This window comes from Pseudorca crassidens, chromosome 11, assembly GCF_039906515.1.
Source record: "Pseudorca crassidens isolate mPseCra1 chromosome 11, mPseCra1.hap1, whole genome shotgun sequence".
Classification (NCBI taxonomy): domain Eukaryota; kingdom Metazoa; phylum Chordata; class Mammalia; order Artiodactyla; family Delphinidae; genus Pseudorca; species Pseudorca crassidens.
Window position 1 is genome coordinate 94,313,425 of NC_090306.1, and position 19,114 is coordinate 94,332,538.

General features: G+C 50.4%; 1 protein-coding gene across 2 annotated transcripts; it reads left to right on the plus strand.

The window, feature by feature from the left end:
- The first annotated feature begins 7,369 nt into the window (after positions 1 to 7,369).
- LOC137202402 (apolipoprotein L6-like) lies at positions 7,370 to 15,646 on the plus strand. 2 transcript variants are annotated; one of them, XM_067697894.1, is made up of 4 exons: positions 7,370 to 7,600; positions 9,655 to 9,742; positions 12,160 to 12,985; positions 13,841 to 15,646. In XM_067697894.1, exons 2-4 carry the CDS (start codon positions 9,660 to 9,662, stop codon positions 13,955 to 13,957), a joined length of 1,026 nt encoding a protein of 341 aa, XP_067553995.1. In that variant the 5' UTR covers positions 7,370 to 7,600; positions 9,655 to 9,659; the 3' UTR covers positions 13,958 to 15,646. The 2 variants fall into 2 exon arrangements, with proteins under 2 accessions (XP_067553995.1, XP_067553994.1); XM_067697893.1 differs by having other exon boundaries at positions 7,372 to 7,600; positions 9,613 to 9,742.
- The last annotated feature ends 3,468 nt before the right edge of the window (positions 15,647 to 19,114 follow it).

The window sequence follows — 19,114 nt, forward strand, 5'->3', positions numbered from 1 at the left end:
GGCTTGTTTACTTGCAGCAAGTAAGGAAAACACCAGGGATCTTTCCCAAAGCACTGTCTCCTCTGTACAGCAAAATTGGGAAAGTTTGAAGCTAAGGGTCTACACAGATTCATGAAGGGGCTTGAGCAGAGGAGAATTCAGCATAGAATTGGGGCAAAGGTCGACAGAACCCAAGCTTTAGTTGATTGAAGTTAGGAGGGTCAATGTCATCATTCCATCCTCCACCTGGGCAGACCTGCAGACCTCAAAGATATATTATTATGTATATCCCTTGAGGAGGAACTAGGACTCAGTTTTACTGCTGAACTATTGTTTCTTGACTGCTTTCCTTTGTCCCTGCATTCCCTCAATTCCCATAAGATCATTGATTCCTGAGACCTGTTTAAGGGCAAGCATTGCAACCAGGCTTACATCATAAAACGGCTTAGGCCAAAATGGCTTCTCTTATGTCAACAAAGCTATTCCTGGTTCTCTTCTCCGAGGACCCCCTGACCTATCTGCTTACAATTTCATGACTTCAGGCTCTACTCTTCTAGAAGATTTAGCTTGGTATCTCTTCCCCTGCCCCCCCATCTCCCCAGCAAAATCTTCCACCAGTTCACCCAGTTCACCTAGTAATTGTTAAACTGGAAGCTAAAAATGTGAGCTTGTCTTTAAAAAAGCGACACAGCTTCATTGATATAAATTCACTCATAAGTTGTACAAGTCAGTGGTGCTTCGCATAGTCGCAGAGTTGTGCAATCATCACACTACCTAATTCCAGAACATCTTTGTCACCCCCGAAAAAAACCCCATACCCATGAGTAGTCTCTCCCCATTCCTCCCTCCCCCCAGCCTCTGGCAACCACCAATCCACTTTCTGTCTCTACACGTTTGCCTCTTCTAGACACTTCATGTAAATGGAATCACACAAATGTGAGGAAAGGCTGAGATGTAGTGAACACCTGTTGCTTTTGCCCACCCAACATCCTCTCTTCTACCCCATGTGGTTCTACCTGACCTGCGTGCCCACCACCCACCCTGTTATGGCCTGAATGTTTGTGTCTGGCCCCCCAAATTCACATGTTGGGATCCTGCACCCAATGTGAGGTTATTAGGGGGGGTGGTACCTTTAGGAGGTGATTAGGTCATGAGGATGGAGCCCTCGGGAATGGGATTAGTGCCCTTATAAAGGAGACCCCACAGAGCTCCCTGGCCCCTTCCTCCGCGTGAAGGCACAGTGAGAAGTCAGTTGTCACCAGAACCCAACCACCCTGCCCGCCTGACCTCAGACTTCCAGCCTCCAGAGCTATGAGCAATAAATGTTGTTTACCAGCCACTCAGTCTGTGGTATTTTGTTACAGCAGCCCAAAGGGACTAAGAGACACCCCAAAACACAAGGATGGGCGTGTGACCTCAGCTAGCCAATCAGATTCTCTGACAGGGATGCAAAACTGGAGTAGCCGGGAGGGACAGGCGGCTGAGAGTCATGGGACAGGTGGTTGAGTCATCTGATGGGAGCAGCCTTGTGCATGGGCCCTAACCTCCTGACGAGTCGCCAGGCTGCCTGCTTCCTGGTCTCTCCCAGCCCTGCTGGTCCAGTCGTACCTTTGTGGCTGGAGCTGCCCCAGAGTCTTTCCAAAAGATCCTTAAGTTTAAATGAGCCCTACTATGCGCATTCAATTCAACGGAGCGATTTCAATTCAAATGAGCGATTATGCAATAGTCTAAAGCAATTATTCCCAGTGTCCCCTTAAGAGTTAGTAAATAAAGGGAATGAGTCAAGCATTAAAATAAGTAAACGAATAAGCAAGGCCGAGAATCCACCTCTATTGCTTGCAGTTCAAAGGACTTGATGAACTCACACCTCCAGGTGGGTGTCTGATAATCAGCTATAATTCTTCAGCAAGAATGTCAGGGGCCAGGCCCTGGGCCAGGGGAAGGTGACAAGGAGGTTCTGACTTCCTGCAATCAGGCTGATTAAACAGATTGGTTCAATCCTATCATTCTCATTTAGGTCACAAGAGTGAAAATGCTGTTTATTTGCTAGCTTGCTTGTTAACAGTAGAAATTCTCTAAGACTTTGACAAGTGTTAACTACGATAGTTTTGAAATACCCCTCAAATAGCCCTTTATTTGTAAATTGTCCCCCCTCCCCCAAGACCGACCCTGTTCACCAGTGGCTAAACCTAGGCGCTTAGGAATAAGAACGGAGGACAAGTCCTCAAGGAGGACTTGGAAGGGGTGGACACGGTTTAGGGAGTAGCTTTCCGGGATTGGGAGGGAAACAGGCAGAGCAAGACGTCACCTGCAGCTTCTCTCCATTATGATCAAACTCTGTGGCCGAGGGGTGTAAAACCTTCCAGCGGGCGCAGCAGGCAGCTGAGAGCAGCAAGGAGGAGGAGAGAACTGCTGACAGGTTGCTTAGGTGGAGAGAGAGACTGAATCACCTCTTCCCTCCCCTGCCAGCCCACCGCAGCGCCCAGGGCCTGAGCGAGGCCTGGCAGATGGACTGAGGGCTGAGGGCGAGGGCGGGCTGGATGCCGGTGGCGGAAAGGGGGACCCCTGCAGTCCCTCAGAGCCGGGCTGGCATCACGGAGCCCGCAGAGGGACGCCAGGGGACCTTTCCCCAGCAGGAGGCAGTGAGGGCCCAGCGGGAGGGTGAGGCAAAGGAGCCTCTGCGCAGGCCAGCCAGACCCCAGAGGGGCAACACAGGCCTCCCCAGGCAGATGTCACCTTGGGGCACGGCAAACTTTTATGGAGGAGAGAGAAAAAACCCTGGTTAAAAGGAAACAGCAGCCCCAAAATGGAGTCCCTTATGCTAAACCCACAATAGCAAAGCAAGACTCAGTACCTACTCCAAATGCAGCTTCAACCCTCCCAGGAACGGAACCTGTAATCAGTCAGCCTAGTGGTCAGCCCGGTGGGGGGATTCCATTCCCCTGAGGAGGTCGCCTTGCCTGAAACAACGCATTCTTTGCTAATAAGTTCCTTTTTCTACCCTGTTCTGCCTTTAAAAACCTTTCCTTTTCTACGGCTCGGCAGAGCTCCTTTCTGTTTGCTTGAAGGGACACTGCCCAATTGACGAATCAATGAATAAAGACAATTTGATCCTGAAATTTACGCAGTTGGATTTCTTTCTTTCTTTTTTTTTTTTTTTGTGGTATGTGGGCCTCTCACCGCCGTGGCCTCTCCCGTTGCGGAGCACAGGCTCTGGACGCGCAGGTTCAGTGGCCACGGCTCACGGGCCCAGCTGCTCCGCGGCATGTGGGATCCTCCCGGACTGGGGCACGAACCCGTGTCCCCTGCAACGGCACGCATACTCCCAACCACCGCGCCACCATGGAAGCCCTGGATTTTTGTTTTCTAACACCCTGATAAGAAATTGGGGCCTGAATTTGCCTAAACACTCACCCCCAAATGCCTGACTTTGAAACCATTTCCCATAGGGTTAAAAAAAACATCCTGAAACTGTGCCCCTCAGGGTTAAAAGAAACTGGTGACTAACAGAAATTCTTGACCTTGTTATAAAGAACAGCAGGTAAGAACAGCTTGTTAAAAACTCCTCCACTTGTAACCTGCCTGCACGGAGCAGACTGGCTGTAATTATTTCTTGACTCCGTAACCCCCACTTTAGATAGATAACTCTGCCGTGTGCTGTGGGTCACTATAGTAACAGAGCGATGGGCTTAAGTTGTTTTCCAGGAACTTGAATTCAATCGACCCCTGTCCGGTTCAAGCCAGCTAAGAATGGTTGGGACCACCGACCCTAAAACTGGACCTGTGCAGGTGTGCAAGGAACAACATTCTGGCATCAGAGGGCCGAAAACTGCACCCTCAGACGATGCTAAGGGCCCCCATGTTCGAACATGCATCCCATGAAGAAGCATGTGACTCAGACACACGTGCACAGAACCCCAGTCACCTCCACTTCTCCCCACCACCAATCAGCCTGCCCCATGCCTAGGAGCATCCTGCTTCTTTATCCCATAAATATCTCGAGCCCCTCGCATTCAGGGAGGCAGAGCTGAGATTTGCTCTGTCTCCTCGGTTGGCTGCCTGGTGAATAAACTCTTTTTCTCTGTTGCAAACCTCGCCATAGTCAGGCAAACGAACCTGGCTTGGTAACAACTTTACCCAAAAGAGCGTGTTTTACATACAAGAGACGGAGTTTCCCTGAGGCCAGTTTGTTTCTTCTCAGCAGGTTGGGGACCCTTGAGGAAGGTTAGGTGAGTTTCGGAAATGAAGCAACTCCACTTCGTGGTCATCTGGGCTACAGGGCGCACTTTTTGTCTCACCGCAGAAGCAGGTCTCCTGCAGGTGACAGATGACTCGCTCACCCAGCATCTCTTGGGGCTATGGTTTCATAAGAGTCTCTATAGTAAATACCCCTCAGGCCAATACCCCTCCTCTCTGAGGAGAGGCCACGATATCTGATGTGTTGCCTGGGAAAACAGCATGGAGGCCCAGATGGCCAGGCGGCCTGGGGTTCACCAACCCCACCTCCAGGACATTTTCTGGTCAGAGTGTCCCCAGGTATAGGAGGCCAGGGTGCCAGGGCTGCAAAGGCCCCTACGGGTCCCACCTCAGGGCCCTCCAGCCTCTCACTCCTGCTCACAGGGCCAGGGAAGGCAGTCAGCCCCGACCCCAAAGACCAAGCCTGGCTGGGTGGGTACTCCTCCTGTAAAGCAAAGCCCCAAGTGTGGCCTCAGGGGGGCTGGGGAGAGGGCCTAGCACCTCTGTTCATATAAACGTGAACAAACCACGCGGCCCCTGGTTCCAGCTTGCGCGCGCGCGCGCGTGCACACACTCACACACACACACACACATACACACACACACGCTCAAATCTCAGCCCATGACTGCATGAGAGGCTATTCCCCCAGACACAAGATGTAGAACTGGGGTTGCCATTTCTTAGTTGTGTGACCATGGGGAAAGCCACCCACTCTCTTGAGGTCTCAGTTTCCTCATCTGAAAAATGGGAGAGTCAGGACCACAGTCCTGTGTCTCAAATCAATGGGGCCAGCTGTGTTTCAGAGTTTCCAATCTGGGGGATTTTAGGAAAGGTCCAGATATTATATATTATGTAACATCCCCAGAAGCCCTCTTGTAGTGTAAACCGTAAAGCTGGGCTTTTGTTGTTCTTGTTGGTAATGCAAGTGCCTGACTTAAGCTTTTTTTTTTTTTTTGTGGTACGCGGGCCTCTCACCGCCGTGGCGTCTCCCGTCACGGAGCACAGGCTCCGGACGCGCAGGCCCAGCGCCCATGGCTCACGGGCCCAGCCGCTCTGCGGCACGCGGGATCCTCCTGGACCAGGGCACGAACCCGTGTCCCCTGCATCAGCAGGCGGACTCTCAACACTGCGCCACCAGGGAAGCCCCTGACTTAAGCTTTGATTGCTGAGGCATCCTCGACAAAGATGGTGATCTTGAATAAACACATTGCCAGCCCCAGGGTTAAATAAAAAGCCAGCCACCTCCCCTGCTGAGGCTCCTCGGTTTTAGAGATCTTGGTTGATTTTAATCACTGATGATTTGGGACACTTGTTCCCAAGCTTTAAATTTCCCCTCATATGTTTTAAATTCACCAATAAAGAGTGAGCCCTGGAACACTTAGGGTCCCCACTCTCCACCCCAGGATAAGCAGAACCCCAGGCCCTGCTACTCTCTCTCCCTCTCTCTCTCTTTCCTCCCTTCCCCACCTTGACCCCCTCCCCTACCCCCCATGTGGCCCAGATGTGTCATATCATTCCCAGGTCCTGTAAGTAATAACCTTTTATTTAATTAATTAATTTATTAAAAAATTTTCTTTTATGTAATTTCCAGGTTCTATAAGTCATAAACCCTTATTTACTTTTAAGTTTTCTGATGATTATTGCTGAAGGGTGTCTTGCAATCATGAGAACGTTGGGGGCCAGTCCAACCACAACATTGGTTATTAGAAACTGAGAGCATCCGGAACACCCTCCTTGGTCAAACACTAGGCATATTTCTTTGGGGAAACTTGAATATTCAAATGAAGGGGGAGGCATCAAAACTAGACACTTGCACCAGTGCAGGTCAGGTTTTACCACCAAATGAATTATGAAAAAATGTTTCCATTTTCAGAGTCTTTATGAATTTCATTCACAGTTACAGAAAAGAGGTCTTAGGCTTTAAGGTCGCCCACCTCGGAGGGCAGATGACAGCACTCGTGGCAGTGAAGCTGAGCAGGGCCCTGGGGGGCTCCCGGGCACGGAAGCCTTTCTTGTTTCTTGTTTGTAGGGAATAGACCCCAGCCTCCAGTGACCTTCCCTGAGTCCGAAAGGGCAGATTCAAACAGCCGCTAATCAGGGAAGGGAGGGGATGCAGAGACAAGGAAGGGGCAGCTAAGAAACAACAGTGCAGCCTCGGGGCAGGGTCCTCAAGGGATACCTATAACAATACCTTTGAACTCTTCTATAGATCTAAAACCCCCAACAAATAGAAGATGTTCTCTTCCTTCCAGAGAAGATCACAGTTTGATAACCTGGAAGCTCCTCAGCAGACCTGAGGCCAGATTAAAGGCGTGAAGGCCCTGCGCATGTGCACACCCTGCTCCTTATCAGCAGCCCTGCCCTTGAACCACTGCTGTAAAACTCCTCACCAGATCCTCCCGGGTTGGGACACACAGTTGTTTTTTTTAGTTTTTTTGCGGTACGCGGGCCTCTCACTGTTGTGGCCTCTCCCGTTGCAGAGCACAGGCTCCGGACGCGCAGGCTCAGCGGCCATGGCTCACGAGCCCAGCTGCTCCGCGGCATGTGGGATCTTCCCGGACCGGGGCACGAACACGCGTCCCCTGCATTAGCAGGCGGACTCTCAACCACTGCGCCACCAGGGAAGCCACGGGACACACAGTTTTGAGGGGCATAAGTGTCCCCCTTTGCCTGGCAAAACAATAAAGTTATTCTTTTCTACTTCACCCCAAACTCTGTCTCTGAGGTTTGATTCAGCACCGGTGCCCAGAGGCTGAGTTTTCGGCATCAGCAGGGGCGTTGATGCCTTTGTTGGGCATTGCTTCCTCGCAGGACGTTCCCTCGCTTGCTCCGGGGCTCCTCAACATAGCTCTCCCTCACAAGGGCTAGTTTAATAAATACCCATTTAACAGATGGGGAATTGAGGCCAAGGGCAGTTGAGGCACTGGCCCACAGTGACAGCACTCCAGGTGGTCTGCTCGACTTGAGTCCTTGCAGGACGTAACCACCCTTGTTCTGCCCTTGGCACAGCTAGGACCAGGAGAGGAGAGACTCAGGCCTGACTTGGATTCATCTGTCCACTTCGTTGCACATCTATTAGAGAAAGAAGCAGAAAGGAATGTAAGAGTTCAAGCCATTTCGCAATAAGCGCCAGGGTCTTCCCGAAAGAGCTGCCTTGGGCATTGGCATTTCTGTGCCTGACTCACTGAACTCGGACCCAGTTTTGCAATCAGAGCCTCGGGCCTTTCCCCTAGTGAGAAGAACCAGCTAGAGGCTCTGCACTTCGTCTTTGTCTTCCTGCAGCCCAGACGCTCACAGACCCCTGCTGGACCAGAGGCCTCCGGAGAGGAGAGAGCAGAAGGCCTTTGGAACCTGAGGCCACAGTGAGAGCTTCACTGAGAACAGGTGGGACAGCACACCCAGGAGGAGGGCTGATCTGGGGCCTCTAGAGGACAATGTGCCCAAGGGGTTGGCCACCTGCACTTGGTTTGGGAAAAAGAGCTGTTGTCAGGAACCCCCCAGGGGTTCACATCCCCATCCAGCCAGTTCCTAATGTGAGACTGGGTCTGAAGTTCAGCTTCGTTACTTGATAAATCAGGATAGAAATCTCTCCTTCAGGAGTATTTGAAGTTTAAATAAAAGCATGATTAAGCGTATGATTAGACCAACCAAGTTGCGTCTTCCGCTCCATTGGCTGGGGACCCCAGGATCCTAGACAGAGAGAGAGAGAGCTTGGACCCCAGAAAGGAGGAGACGGCATGGGCCAAGGCATTTCCCTAGACGTTCTCTGCAGGACTGGTTTAGGGCTGTCATCTTTGTAGAAAAAATGCTGAATGAGTTGTCTCAAAATTGCAACCTGCAGTGTTTCTTGGGTTGTAGGTTTTTTTAGTGTAGTTTGGGAGTAGGGGGTGTTGGTGATAAAGATTAAGAGGATTATCTAAAGCTGTGTGTCAGAGTAACCGACTTTTCTGACGCTGATGGGGTGCGTGAGGGACTTGGTTTGCAGGCAAAGGGGCAGAATACAGTGGAGCTGAAGTCTCCCAAAACTGCAAAGAGAATCTCATAAAAAAAAGCTCTCATATGAGAATAACATCTCTAATCCTCTCCCACCATTTCCATCCCTCTCCCAACATAACATCCTCTGACATCCACTGAGAGAAGGTCAGTAGCGAGGGGATGGAACCTGATGGGACCAAAGGGTTCCCCACTGTCACTATAGCCCTTCATCTGATAAGACTAATATGAAAAATGGGGGATGAAAATATGAAAAACCCTCCCCCAGGGTTTCTCAGCCTCAGTACCACTGACATTTTGGGCTGGACCATTCTTTGCTGTGGAGGCCGTCCGGTGCATTGTAGGGTGTCAAGCATCGCTGGCCTCTACCCACTAGATGCCAGTAGCAGTGCCTCCACCGGACCCCTGAATGTCTACAGGCATTACCAATATCCCCCGGGGAGGAAACACGTCCCTGATTGAGATCTACCATTTTAGACCTGGCTGGACTCACACTGGGCTCCCCCACTTACCAAGTGCATGTTTTGTAGTGTATTCCTATAATGAAATACTACATAGCAATCTTTTTTTTTTTTCTTTTTTAATTTATTTTTGGCTGCGTTGGGTCTTCATTGCTGCGCGCGGGCTTCCTCTAGTTGCGGTGAGCGGGGGCAGCTCTTCGTTGAGGTGCACGGGCTTCTCATTGTGGTGGCCTCTCTTGTTGCGGAGCACGGGCTCTAGACATGCGGGCTTCAGTAGTTGTGGCACATGGGCTCAGTAGTTGTGGCTTGCAGGCTCTAGAGCGCAGGCTCAGTAGTTGCGGCGCAAGGGCTTAGTTGCTCTGCGGCACGTGGGATCTTCCGGGACCAGGGCTCGAACCCGTGTCCCTTGCATTGGCAGGCAGATTCTTAACCACTGCGCCACCAGAGAAGCCCATGGTAAACATTTTTAAAGCCACTGAACGTTTTTAAAACCACGACAACATGAAAGAATTTCACAGACGTTGTGTGGAGCGAAAGAAACCGAACAAATGACTCAATTGACATGAAGTTCAAGACCAGGCAAACTAATCAATGGTTATGGAAATCAGGATAGTGGTTACCCCCCCCCCCCCCCCGCCGCCGCGGGCCGGGTGAGGATTGACCACCAGGGGGTTAAGGGAATCTTCTGTTCTCTATCTTGGTCTGGGAGGTGATGACTCAGGTGTGTAATGTCAGAATGTATTGAGTTGACGACTTCCTTTTGAGTATTTATCCTATATAAGCTCCACCTCAACATAAAATGTAAAAACAGCAGTTTGCAAATATTTTGTACATTGTGTGTTTATTATTATCTTGATTCCGCACCGTCTAAAATCCCTCCATCCTTGAATTTCATATGGTTTCATGGCCCCTGCAGTAAACTTGGTTTCTGTTTCCAACCAGAAAATCCTTTGACGTGTGGCGACAGCTCTCATTCTCCCACAGGCAAAATGAACACGGATTTGATGCCGCAGAATCTGCTGGACACCCAGGCAGGGAAAGCATTATGCAAGGCTGGTGTCAGTCTGCAAAGGTAAAACCCAGAGCGCTTTTTCCTTGGGGAAAGGGCTACTTCTGCAGAAATGTTTAGGCAGCCGCATGACACGCGACAGACGTGTTCCAAGGGCATCAGCCATAAAGTATGCCCTGCCCTCCAACTGGTCTCCATTACGTATATATGTCTCCCAGGGGAAAAAATATTCCACTGGCTACATTAAATATTTTGGAGCACGAGTCGAGTTCTTGTCGGGTACATGACATTGGGTAATAGGACTCTGAGGCCAGAAACTGCCCTTTCGGGCCTCACCTCTCTGAGGTTCATGTATCACCGAGAAGGCCCTTTAGTGTTACTGCATTCATGAATTTAAGCCCAAGTGTCCATTCATCAGCAGATATAGCATCACCAGCCCAATATGGACAATCAACAAATGTCTGCTGAGGGAATTCGGTGTCACAGAACTCGATTGCAATTTTCACTGTGTCAGGAGGCATCATTACCTAATGCGGGATGTATTTAGTTTAATTTAAAAACACAAGAAGGGAATTCCCTGGCGATCCAGTGGTTAGGACTCGGTGCTCTCACTGCTGGGGCCCTGAGTTTGATCCCTGGTCGGGGAACAAAGATCCCACAAAACACACACACACACACACACACACACACACACACACACACACACATATGAAGCCAAGCTCCTGTTAGCTACCAACCACGTGAAAGACAAAACTTCACAGTGAATGCAAAGTGGCGTTATTGATCTTTTTTTTTCCTTTGGAATTTTATTTTATTTATTTATTTTTTACAGCAGGTTCTTATTAGTTATCTCTTTTATACATAGTAGTGTATATATGTCAATCCCAATCTCCCAGTTCATCCCACCACCACCACCCCGCTTTCCCCCCGCGCTGTCGATCTTTGCAGGTACAAATCTCTCTGTTGTTTCTCTTCGTCCCTGCAAACCTGAGGAAGCAGAGAGATCAGGGTGGGCTGCATGGTGGTGTCTGTGAAGCTGGGGGTCTCTCAGCAGGGTTACCCTCCCTGCTGCCATCCGCCCCATCCCCACTGCAAGTCCCAGGGTACTTTTTGCTCTGTCAACTGATTTATGGCTACTGGTTAACTGACAACTGGGCCTAAATTAATTACTTCATTAACACTAAAGGCTTCCTTGGTAGTATATTTGGTTTCTAACCTTTTCCATTGAGGAACTGTGTGTGTGTGTGTGTGTGTGTGTGTGAAGAGAGATTAAAAGGCATGTGTATATATACCTCAGTGAGGAATTCCTCACATCAACTGTCCCGATGAGAGGACAGGGAGCTCTGAGTCCCCATTCAAAGCTGCATGTCAACCTCACACCTTCCTTTGGGTGAGAGCCCTGCCCCGCTCTGGGCTTCTGTTCCCTCCACAGAAAAGTAAAATAGGAAGCTTAGATCTTCCCTAGGGCTCCTTCCAGCTCTGACACCCTCCTGTGCGCAGGGAATCTGTGTTATCACCAGGCCTCCTCAGCTCGCCCTGAAGGCAATGCACCCGGGGCCCTGGGCACCAGGAAAGTTCCTGAAGGAGAGGGCTTTGTTCTCCCCCGAGACTGCTGTCCTGTGAAAGCCACACTCAGCTGGGCTGGCAAAAATCCCTCAGGACTGCCTACTGTGAGAAGACGGGGGAAGGGGCTGGGTCCTTTTGTCCCTGATTTCTCCCGTGAAGAACCAGTTCTGCTCGAGAGAGCAAGGAGAGCCGGCCAGGTGCCAAGGAGAACATTCAGAGCTTTAGCAGTCATTTCTCTCAGCCCTCTCAGTGTGCAACTCCGGAGGCACAGCAGAGCACTGAATTCAAGTTCATCAAAGTGGAGACTTCCCCGGCGCTCCAATGGTTAAGACTCTGCGCTTCCCCTGCAGGGGGCAAGGGTTGGATCCCTGGTCCGGGGAACTAAGATCCCACAAGCTGAAAAAAAACCAAGGTCATCAAAGTGGGGGATGCATTATACAATATGGTGCCTCTTCCCCCTCACTCACCTCTACGCGTACAGGACTCCCAACCTCCGGCCCAACAGCTGGACTCTGCTTCCTCCTGTTTTTCCCAGCCCTCTCCCAGGTTCCTTATCTTGACTTGGATCCTTGCATTTCCCACTGCTCCTCCTCGTGACAGTTCCCATAGCCTCTTTGAACAAGGTTGAAAAAGTCCCTCAGCACTAATCCACCTCTTCCATCTCTTGGCCAGGGCTACGTTTCTCCCATTTCCCTCCAGATCCCCCTCTTATGTGCTCTCTTCAGGGAACCAGCAGCTCCCAGCAATGCTCTGGGACTTTTCACAGTTGAGTTAGAGGGAACAGAGATGCTAGGAAGATGCAGGGAGGATTGAAAGTCTGGAGGGGCAAGAACATCCAGAAACCACGTGGGCTTGACTATGAATTTGGCTTTCCCATCCGGGAGACTGAACATCTTTATTTCACTCATCCACAGGGACGAAGATGACATTCTTCCATATGAAGATGTGGAGTGGCAAGATGGTGACCTGTCAGCTGAAGAAAGAATATTTTTGGAAGAGTTTCCTATCTTGAAAGGGGAGCTGGAAGTGGGCATCAGAAAGCTTCATACCCTTGCAGACCAGGTCGACACAACCCACAGAACACTCACCAAGACCAGCATAGTGGCCAATTCCATCGCTGTGGTCTCAGAAGTCATGAGCATCCTGGGCTTGGTCCTCGCTCCGGCAGTAGCAGGAGGAAGCCTGGTACTCTCCGCTGCTGGTAGAGTTTTGGGGAAAGCAGGGGAGGTCACCAGCATCTTGACCAACGTTCTGGAACGCTTTCACAGTCAAGAAGCCCAAGCTTATGTCGGTAGCCTAGTGCCCACCCGTGCCCAAGAGGTCAGGGGAGCTGGGGCAGCCTATGTCTTGGCTGCCGGAAAGGTGGTCCAGGATTGTGAAAGCACCGTCAAGGATATCCGGAGGAGCATCCGTGCCTTTCAGATAGCCAGGGCCAACCCGCGCCTGGCCGCTGCCGCCAAGAATCTCCTGACCACTGGCCAAGTCTCAGCCCGGAGGAGCAGGCAGGTGCAAAGGGCTTTTGAAGGTACCACGCTGGTGATGAAAACAAAGGCTCGCTTGCTGGGTACTGCAATGGCTGGCTTCTCCCTCAGCGTGGTCTTGGCCTCCCTCCTGAAGGACTGGAAACAGCTGAAGGAGGGAACAAAATCAGAGCTTGCGGAAGAGCTAAGGGCGCAGGCTTGGGAGCTGGAAAGGAAGCTGACAGAATTCACCCAGTGCTATGAGAGCCTGCAGCAGAAGGTGAGGCTGTGGTTTCCCTTGTGGGTGGGGCTGGAGGAGGGGGAAGCTTTAACTGGCGCTTATGGGCACCAGGGTTTATGGGAAGGGTGATGAGGAAGTCAGTGTGTGTGTGTGGAGTTTGCATGGATGTTCCCAAGGACATGGGGTGTCTGGTGGCCCTGAAGGTCCAAACGGTATCATGTTCATCTTGGAGATAGTGGCACCAGTCCTGGAGAGACCTGGTCATGCCTCTGTCTCTCCCTCGGTGCTCCTTGAGGTCCATGTGCTGGGCAGAGGGTCTTCCCAGTTGTACAGAACAGGACACTGAGCCACAGGGAGCGTTATGGACTGAAACGTGTCCCCCTAACATTTAGATGTAGAAGCCCTAAGCCCCAAGGTGACTTTTTGGAGATGGGGGTTTGGGGAGGTGATTTGGATTGAATGAGTTTGTAGGGGTGGGGCCATAATCCTAGGGGACTGGTGTCCTTGTAAGAGGAGGAGGAAATACAGAGGGCTCTCTCTTTCTCTGCCTGCACTGGCACAGAGGAAAGGCCCTGTGAGGACGAAGCAAGAAGGCAGCGGTCTGCAAGCCAGGGAGAGTCCTCACCGGGAGCTCGATCGGCCAGCACCTGGATCTGAGGCTCGCAGCCTCCAGAACTATGAGAAAATACATTTTTGCTGTTTCATCCCCCAGACTGTGGTGTTCATCAGCGAGCTTATGCAACTTGCCAAATGCTTGCAACTATGTGGAGGGAGAGTCAGGATGACAGCCCGGGAGCCTGACCTCTGTGCCCGGGCCTGGATCTCCACACCATGCTGCCTGGGAGCCTTCTGTAGCTTTCCTTTGATTGGTGTGTGTGTGTGTGTGTTTTCCAGAAACTCTCCCAAGAAAAAAAGCCTGTGAGCTCGTCTTCGGAAGGAACCATGGGGACTGTACCTCTGCCACCAGGGAAAGCAGGATCCCAGGGGACAGGAGAGGATGAAGACAATTGAGCCCAGGGGTCTCTGAGTGGAAGAAAAGGGGACCACGGCGGTGGTGGGGCCAGGTTGGCAGAGGCAATGCCTGGAGACTCAGCAGCTGACAGGTCTACAAGGGTGTTGAGGGCACTGTCAGTGGTGAGTGTCACACTGTAAGTTAAGGGAGGTCAGCCTGTCCCATCCCTCCCTCCTCCATGTGTGTAACTCATTTCCTGGACCCCTTCACCGCCCCTGCTCCCTCCCTCGCATGCAGAGTCAGCCCATGTGAAACGTGTATTATTTGACCCCAGGCCCTGTATTAAGTGCTGACACCAGATGGAAGGGCTCTGGGAATGAAGGGTATGCTGGGTTCTCTCTTTTGTATCAACTCAGCTTGTGTTGGCCCTCTGTCCTCCCCCTCCCCGACCTGGGCAGTAATCGCTGGAGAAGATCCTGGGTTTGCACATAAAAGGATGTCACCGCAACCTGCTCGGCCTGATTCCCATCAGGAAGGAGCCCCTCCATCCTCCCCACAACAGAAGTTCTTGGGCTCCTCAAGACACAGGAACCTGTAGGAACTCTCCTGGCTTCCCCGTTCACCCATCTTACACCTATTTTTTTCTTTTCTATGTTTCAGCTGCTATTTTAAAAGTAGTGTATGGACATTCAGTACAACTTTTTAAAATACAGGAAACTAAAGAATAGGGGGAAAGGGGCTTCCCTGGTGGCGCAGTGGTTGAGAGTCCGCCTGCCGATGCAGGGGACACGAGTTCGTGCCCCGGTCCGGGAGGATCCCATATGCTGCGGAGCGGCTGGGCCCGTGAGCCATGGCCGCTGAGCCTGCGCGTCCGGAGCCTGTGCTTCACAAAGGGAGAGGCCACAACAGTGAGAGGGTGCTGGTATTTTGGTGGAGAATTTTCTTTCTGTGCTTTTCTTGCTTTGGACAGTACTGCCTGCTGGGGACCCTCTCTCAAGGCTACATTGTAGAGTAGATTTTTTTTCTGTAACTCACTGAGTTTTCTTTCTCTTGCATTCTCAACTCCCTCATTTGCCTACAGATCTATAACTTTCCATTTTGTTGTTTTCACTTAGCAATGTTTTCTACCCTTCCATGTTTCACAGAGTTTTTATAGACATTACTTTTCCATGTTGCAAAATATTCTCTTGACTGTACCTACAACGCTTTAATTAGACATATATTAGTCATCATTTTGTTAAGTGGCCAAAACCAATTCAAACTGGCCTATGAAAAAGAGAGGAATTTATTGGCTCATGTACTTAAAAAGCTTAGGGGAACAGTGGGCTTCAGGTGCGTGTGGATCCAGAGGCTAAAAATGATGTCATCAAGCATCTGTCTTTCCATTTCTCAGACAGACTTCCGCCACATTCAGGCACCGTGGCCTCAGCACCTCCAGGTGTGCCTGCTGCCAGCTGGGGGACTCCCACATGGAAAGGGGCGGGGCAAAAGTCCAGGGACCCACTCTGACTGGTCAGGACTGGGTCATGTGCCTTTGCTGGTGCTGGTTTCTAGGATGGGCTATGGGAACTCTCTTATGATCTAGGGGTTTTAAGTAGTCACCCCAGGCCGTGTGGTTCCCGCTTCTGTTGCTGTTATAATATTTTCACGAGCATAACAGTAAGTAAACAGCTTTCGCCCCATTTAATGTTGTTCTTTTAGTGTGCGTGAGCATCCTTAAAGTTCCGAATAAACATTGTCAGTAATAATACCTGCACAGGGACTTCCCTGGTGGTCCAGTGGTTAAGGATCTGCCTTCCAACGCAGGGGACGCAGGTTTGATCCCTGGTCAGGGAACTAAGATCCCACATGCCATGGGGCAACTAAGCCTACACGCTGCAACTACTGAGCCCGTGGGCTCTGGAGCCCACGTGCCACAACTAGAGAAGCCTGCATGCCGCAACAAAGAGCCCACTCGCCACAATGAAAGATCCCGCATGCTGCAATGAAGATCCAATGCAGCCAAATAAATAAATATTCTTTTTAAATTAACAAATAAAAAAAATAATACCTGCACAAAATACGTAGTCATGAAGCTTGGGGTTTTGTTTGTTTTGTGGAAAGTTTTGAAGAAAAAAAGAAAAGAAGGGATCAGAATGGAAACTCAAGACTCATCTCTGACACTTATTTGCCTGGTCCCATTTCTGAGTTTTGGTTTCTTCAGCCACAAAATAAGTGTAGCCTGAATAAAATCCAGGACTCCTTCTGGGTGCAGGTTTGCAGGCACCAGGCTCACAGCAATCTGGGAGAAAATACCCTTGACAGAAACTTGAAGAATCCTTACTAATGCTCTGAGCCAGCACCAGAGGGGGTGGGAGAGGCTCAGCTTTCCCTTGTCACCTGCTTCTCTGGTTCCCAGATTCTTCCACAGGGGCAGAAGCTTCTGGAAAAAAGAAGCTCTTTTTTCTCTTGCTCCCTCTCTCTGGCCCATACTTCCTGCCTCACAGCCCAAGCAGCTCCTCTGCTCTCTTCCTCCCTGAAATGCTTTCAGCACCCAGCTGCTTCCCTATCAGGATCTACTTCCTGGAAGCACGCTCTTCTCCATCACCTGGAATTCTGGTGAACAAACACCTTCCCCTCCTTTCATCTCCCCACTAGTTAAGTCTTTGCCCTCCTGGCCAAGAGAAGCCCATCAGCTCCCCGTGTTACTCAGGGCAACCCCACACCCACCACTGTCTTCCTCTCTCTTCTGGGTTACGTGGGGTTCTTCATGAGTGCCCCCGAGGTGGTGCAAGGCCCTCCATCACAGTCAGTCAGGAGTTCTGAGAAACCTATTAGCTCCGAGGTGTAATCCACAGTTTAGTAAGAGGAGGAGGACACACGCAATCACATGCCCTGGTGAGAGGGAGCGATCAGCTACCAGACACCCTTGATGCACTCCCCCTACACCCCCCAGTGTCCTCTGGCTACCTCTTGTCTGTAGAAAAACTTTAGCCTCCTAAGCCTTCCCGAAGCTCCAGAGAAATTAATCAGAGAAGTGAGAAAATGTAGAAAGAAAGGAAAACAGTCAAGCAAGACAAAATAATAGTTTAGCCATTAAACAAAGTCAAGAACATTTCGTTCCTCCTCAAGGGCTGTAGATAATACTCTGAGCCTTTGAGCTGTCTTGCAGATACTGAAGCCCCCACCGGGTGGGAGAAGTTAACTGCATGCTACCCGCAAGCATGCAGACCCCAGACCAGTTAGAACCAGATGGTGGATGATGTTGACTCCTGATTACCTCACCACCCACCAATCAGAAGAATGTCCACGTGCTGATCACACACTGCACCACCCACCTCCCTCACCTTGTCTTTAAAAACCTGTCCCTGAAACCCATCGGGGAGTTCGGGTCTTTTGAGCACTAGCGCCTAGGCTCCTTGCCTGGTGCCTGCAACGCACGCTGCACTTTCCTTCACCACAGCTCGGTGTCAGTAGGTTGGCTGTACTGTGCATGGGTGAGCAGACCCAAGTTTGGTTCCTTCCGTTACTTCCTAACCTTTTAAAAATTAAAAGAAATCAAAATCTTTTAAAGTCCAAAAGAATCAAAGACCAAAATCAAATTCTCTTCTAGAGTCCAATGTAGTTTTTAAAATCAAGAAATCATCCTCCCCAAAGTCTTATTCTGGCCAGTTTCAGCGAATGGCATTCTTTTATTTAAGTTCTTTAATTTAGGAGTAATTTCAAACATACAGAAGAGTTCAAGAATAGTAGAAAGAACTCCCATACGCATCCTTTCACCCAGATTCACAACCATGAACATTTTGTCCCTGTGCCAGTTATCAACGTGTTACTTCTCCACTCCAAATCCACCCTTAAGGGCACTGCCTGGGACCCAGCGCTGGACCCTCTTGACTGTCCTCCTCTGACAGCTAGCTCTGGGTTAAGCGTTGTCAGTAGAGGGCACACTGCAGGGGAAGGCGTGTGGCTTCTTTCCTTAGCCCAGTGGAGCTCAGTCATCAGGTGGACAGCCAGTGAGCTCAACATCAGCCCCAGAGACAACTTCCTATGAGCTCCAAGGATGCCCCAAGTTCAAGATCAGCCCCAGAGGCAATTTCCTGTGAGTTCCTCAAATGCCACAGCCAGCTTCCCAGCTGAGGCTTTCCCTGAAGGTGGCTTCTGCCCAGTTGGATTCCCAGTGTGGTCAACAACAGCCCCCTCTACCTTGTGAGTTTTTGTCTGCCCTCCAATGGGCAGGAATGAGGTGCCCATTCAACTTTCTCATGCATTTTTCTATTGGACTATTTGTCTTTTTTAAATGAACTCGTTGGAGTTCTTCAGACTTTCTGGATACGGGCCTTGTGATCGTCAGGGGACCATGCAGAAATGAAAATGGAGGTGGAGGCTGGAAATAGGGCTCACGTCAAGTGGACCATAGGGGTCATAGTAAAAAGCCTGGACTTGGACTTGAAAGCCAGGGGCATCCTGAGAAGCATTTCTTGCCACTGAGTTTCTTGCCAAGTTTGATCTAGGATTGGCACCGGCAGAGCTTCCTGGGAGTTTGGTTAGAAATGCAGAATTTCAGGCATCTGAAACTGAATCAGCCATCGGACAAGATCCCTGGGGACTTGTGTGTACATTAGGTCTGAGAAGTGCTGCTCTATGAGGAAGCCGCAGCATCACTGCAGCTGAAAGGGAGGAAAGGGGCAGAGCTGTCCTCGGACATGGTTCTGGTCCAAGGTAAATACACTCTTTCCTCTGATCTGTTCACTATCTGAGCCCCTTTTCCTGCTGAGAAGGCCAAAATATGTATTCACCTCCCCCGACCTAGTGATAAGCAGCTATTTTTTTCCTGAGAGCTCTGTCCACTGCCCAGGCAACACTGCAGACGGTGGTCAGCTGTGGCTCAGACCCTTGGAAACACAGCTCAAAGCTGTCTCATCACATCTGCCTCACTTTCCAAAGTTAGAGATGTGTCTTGAAGTTGTGGGGACCCAGCATAGAAGCAAAACGTGGACCAACCTGCAACCACGTGCTGCGCTCACCGGGAGAGATGCCTGGGTGAGTACATTCTCCCCACTGATCCGGCCTTTCCTTGGCTGTGAGATGTGAGGAACGTAAACGCACTGACCTTACATGTTGTTTGGAGCAACATGGAAGAAAATGGATGTAAAGTCCCTTATTTTGTCCTTAATAATGTGCCAGTCAAAATACTTGTTTGTATGGTGACTGCCGTGAGTGGTGGAAGAAAAAGAGAT

Coding starts and splice junctions, on each gene's coding strand:
- LOC137202402 (XM_067697894.1), top strand. CDS start 9,660: ATGAACACGGATTTGATGCCGCAGAATCTGCTGGACACCCAGGCAGGG. Junction 9,743..12,159: donor GCTGGTGTCAGTCTGCAAAG/GTAAAACCCAGA, acceptor ACTCATCCACAG/GGACGAAGATGACATTCTTC. Junction 12,986..13,840: donor ATGAGAGCCTGCAGCAGAAG/GTGAGGCTGTGG, acceptor TGTGTTTTCCAG/AAACTCTCCCAAGAAAAAAA.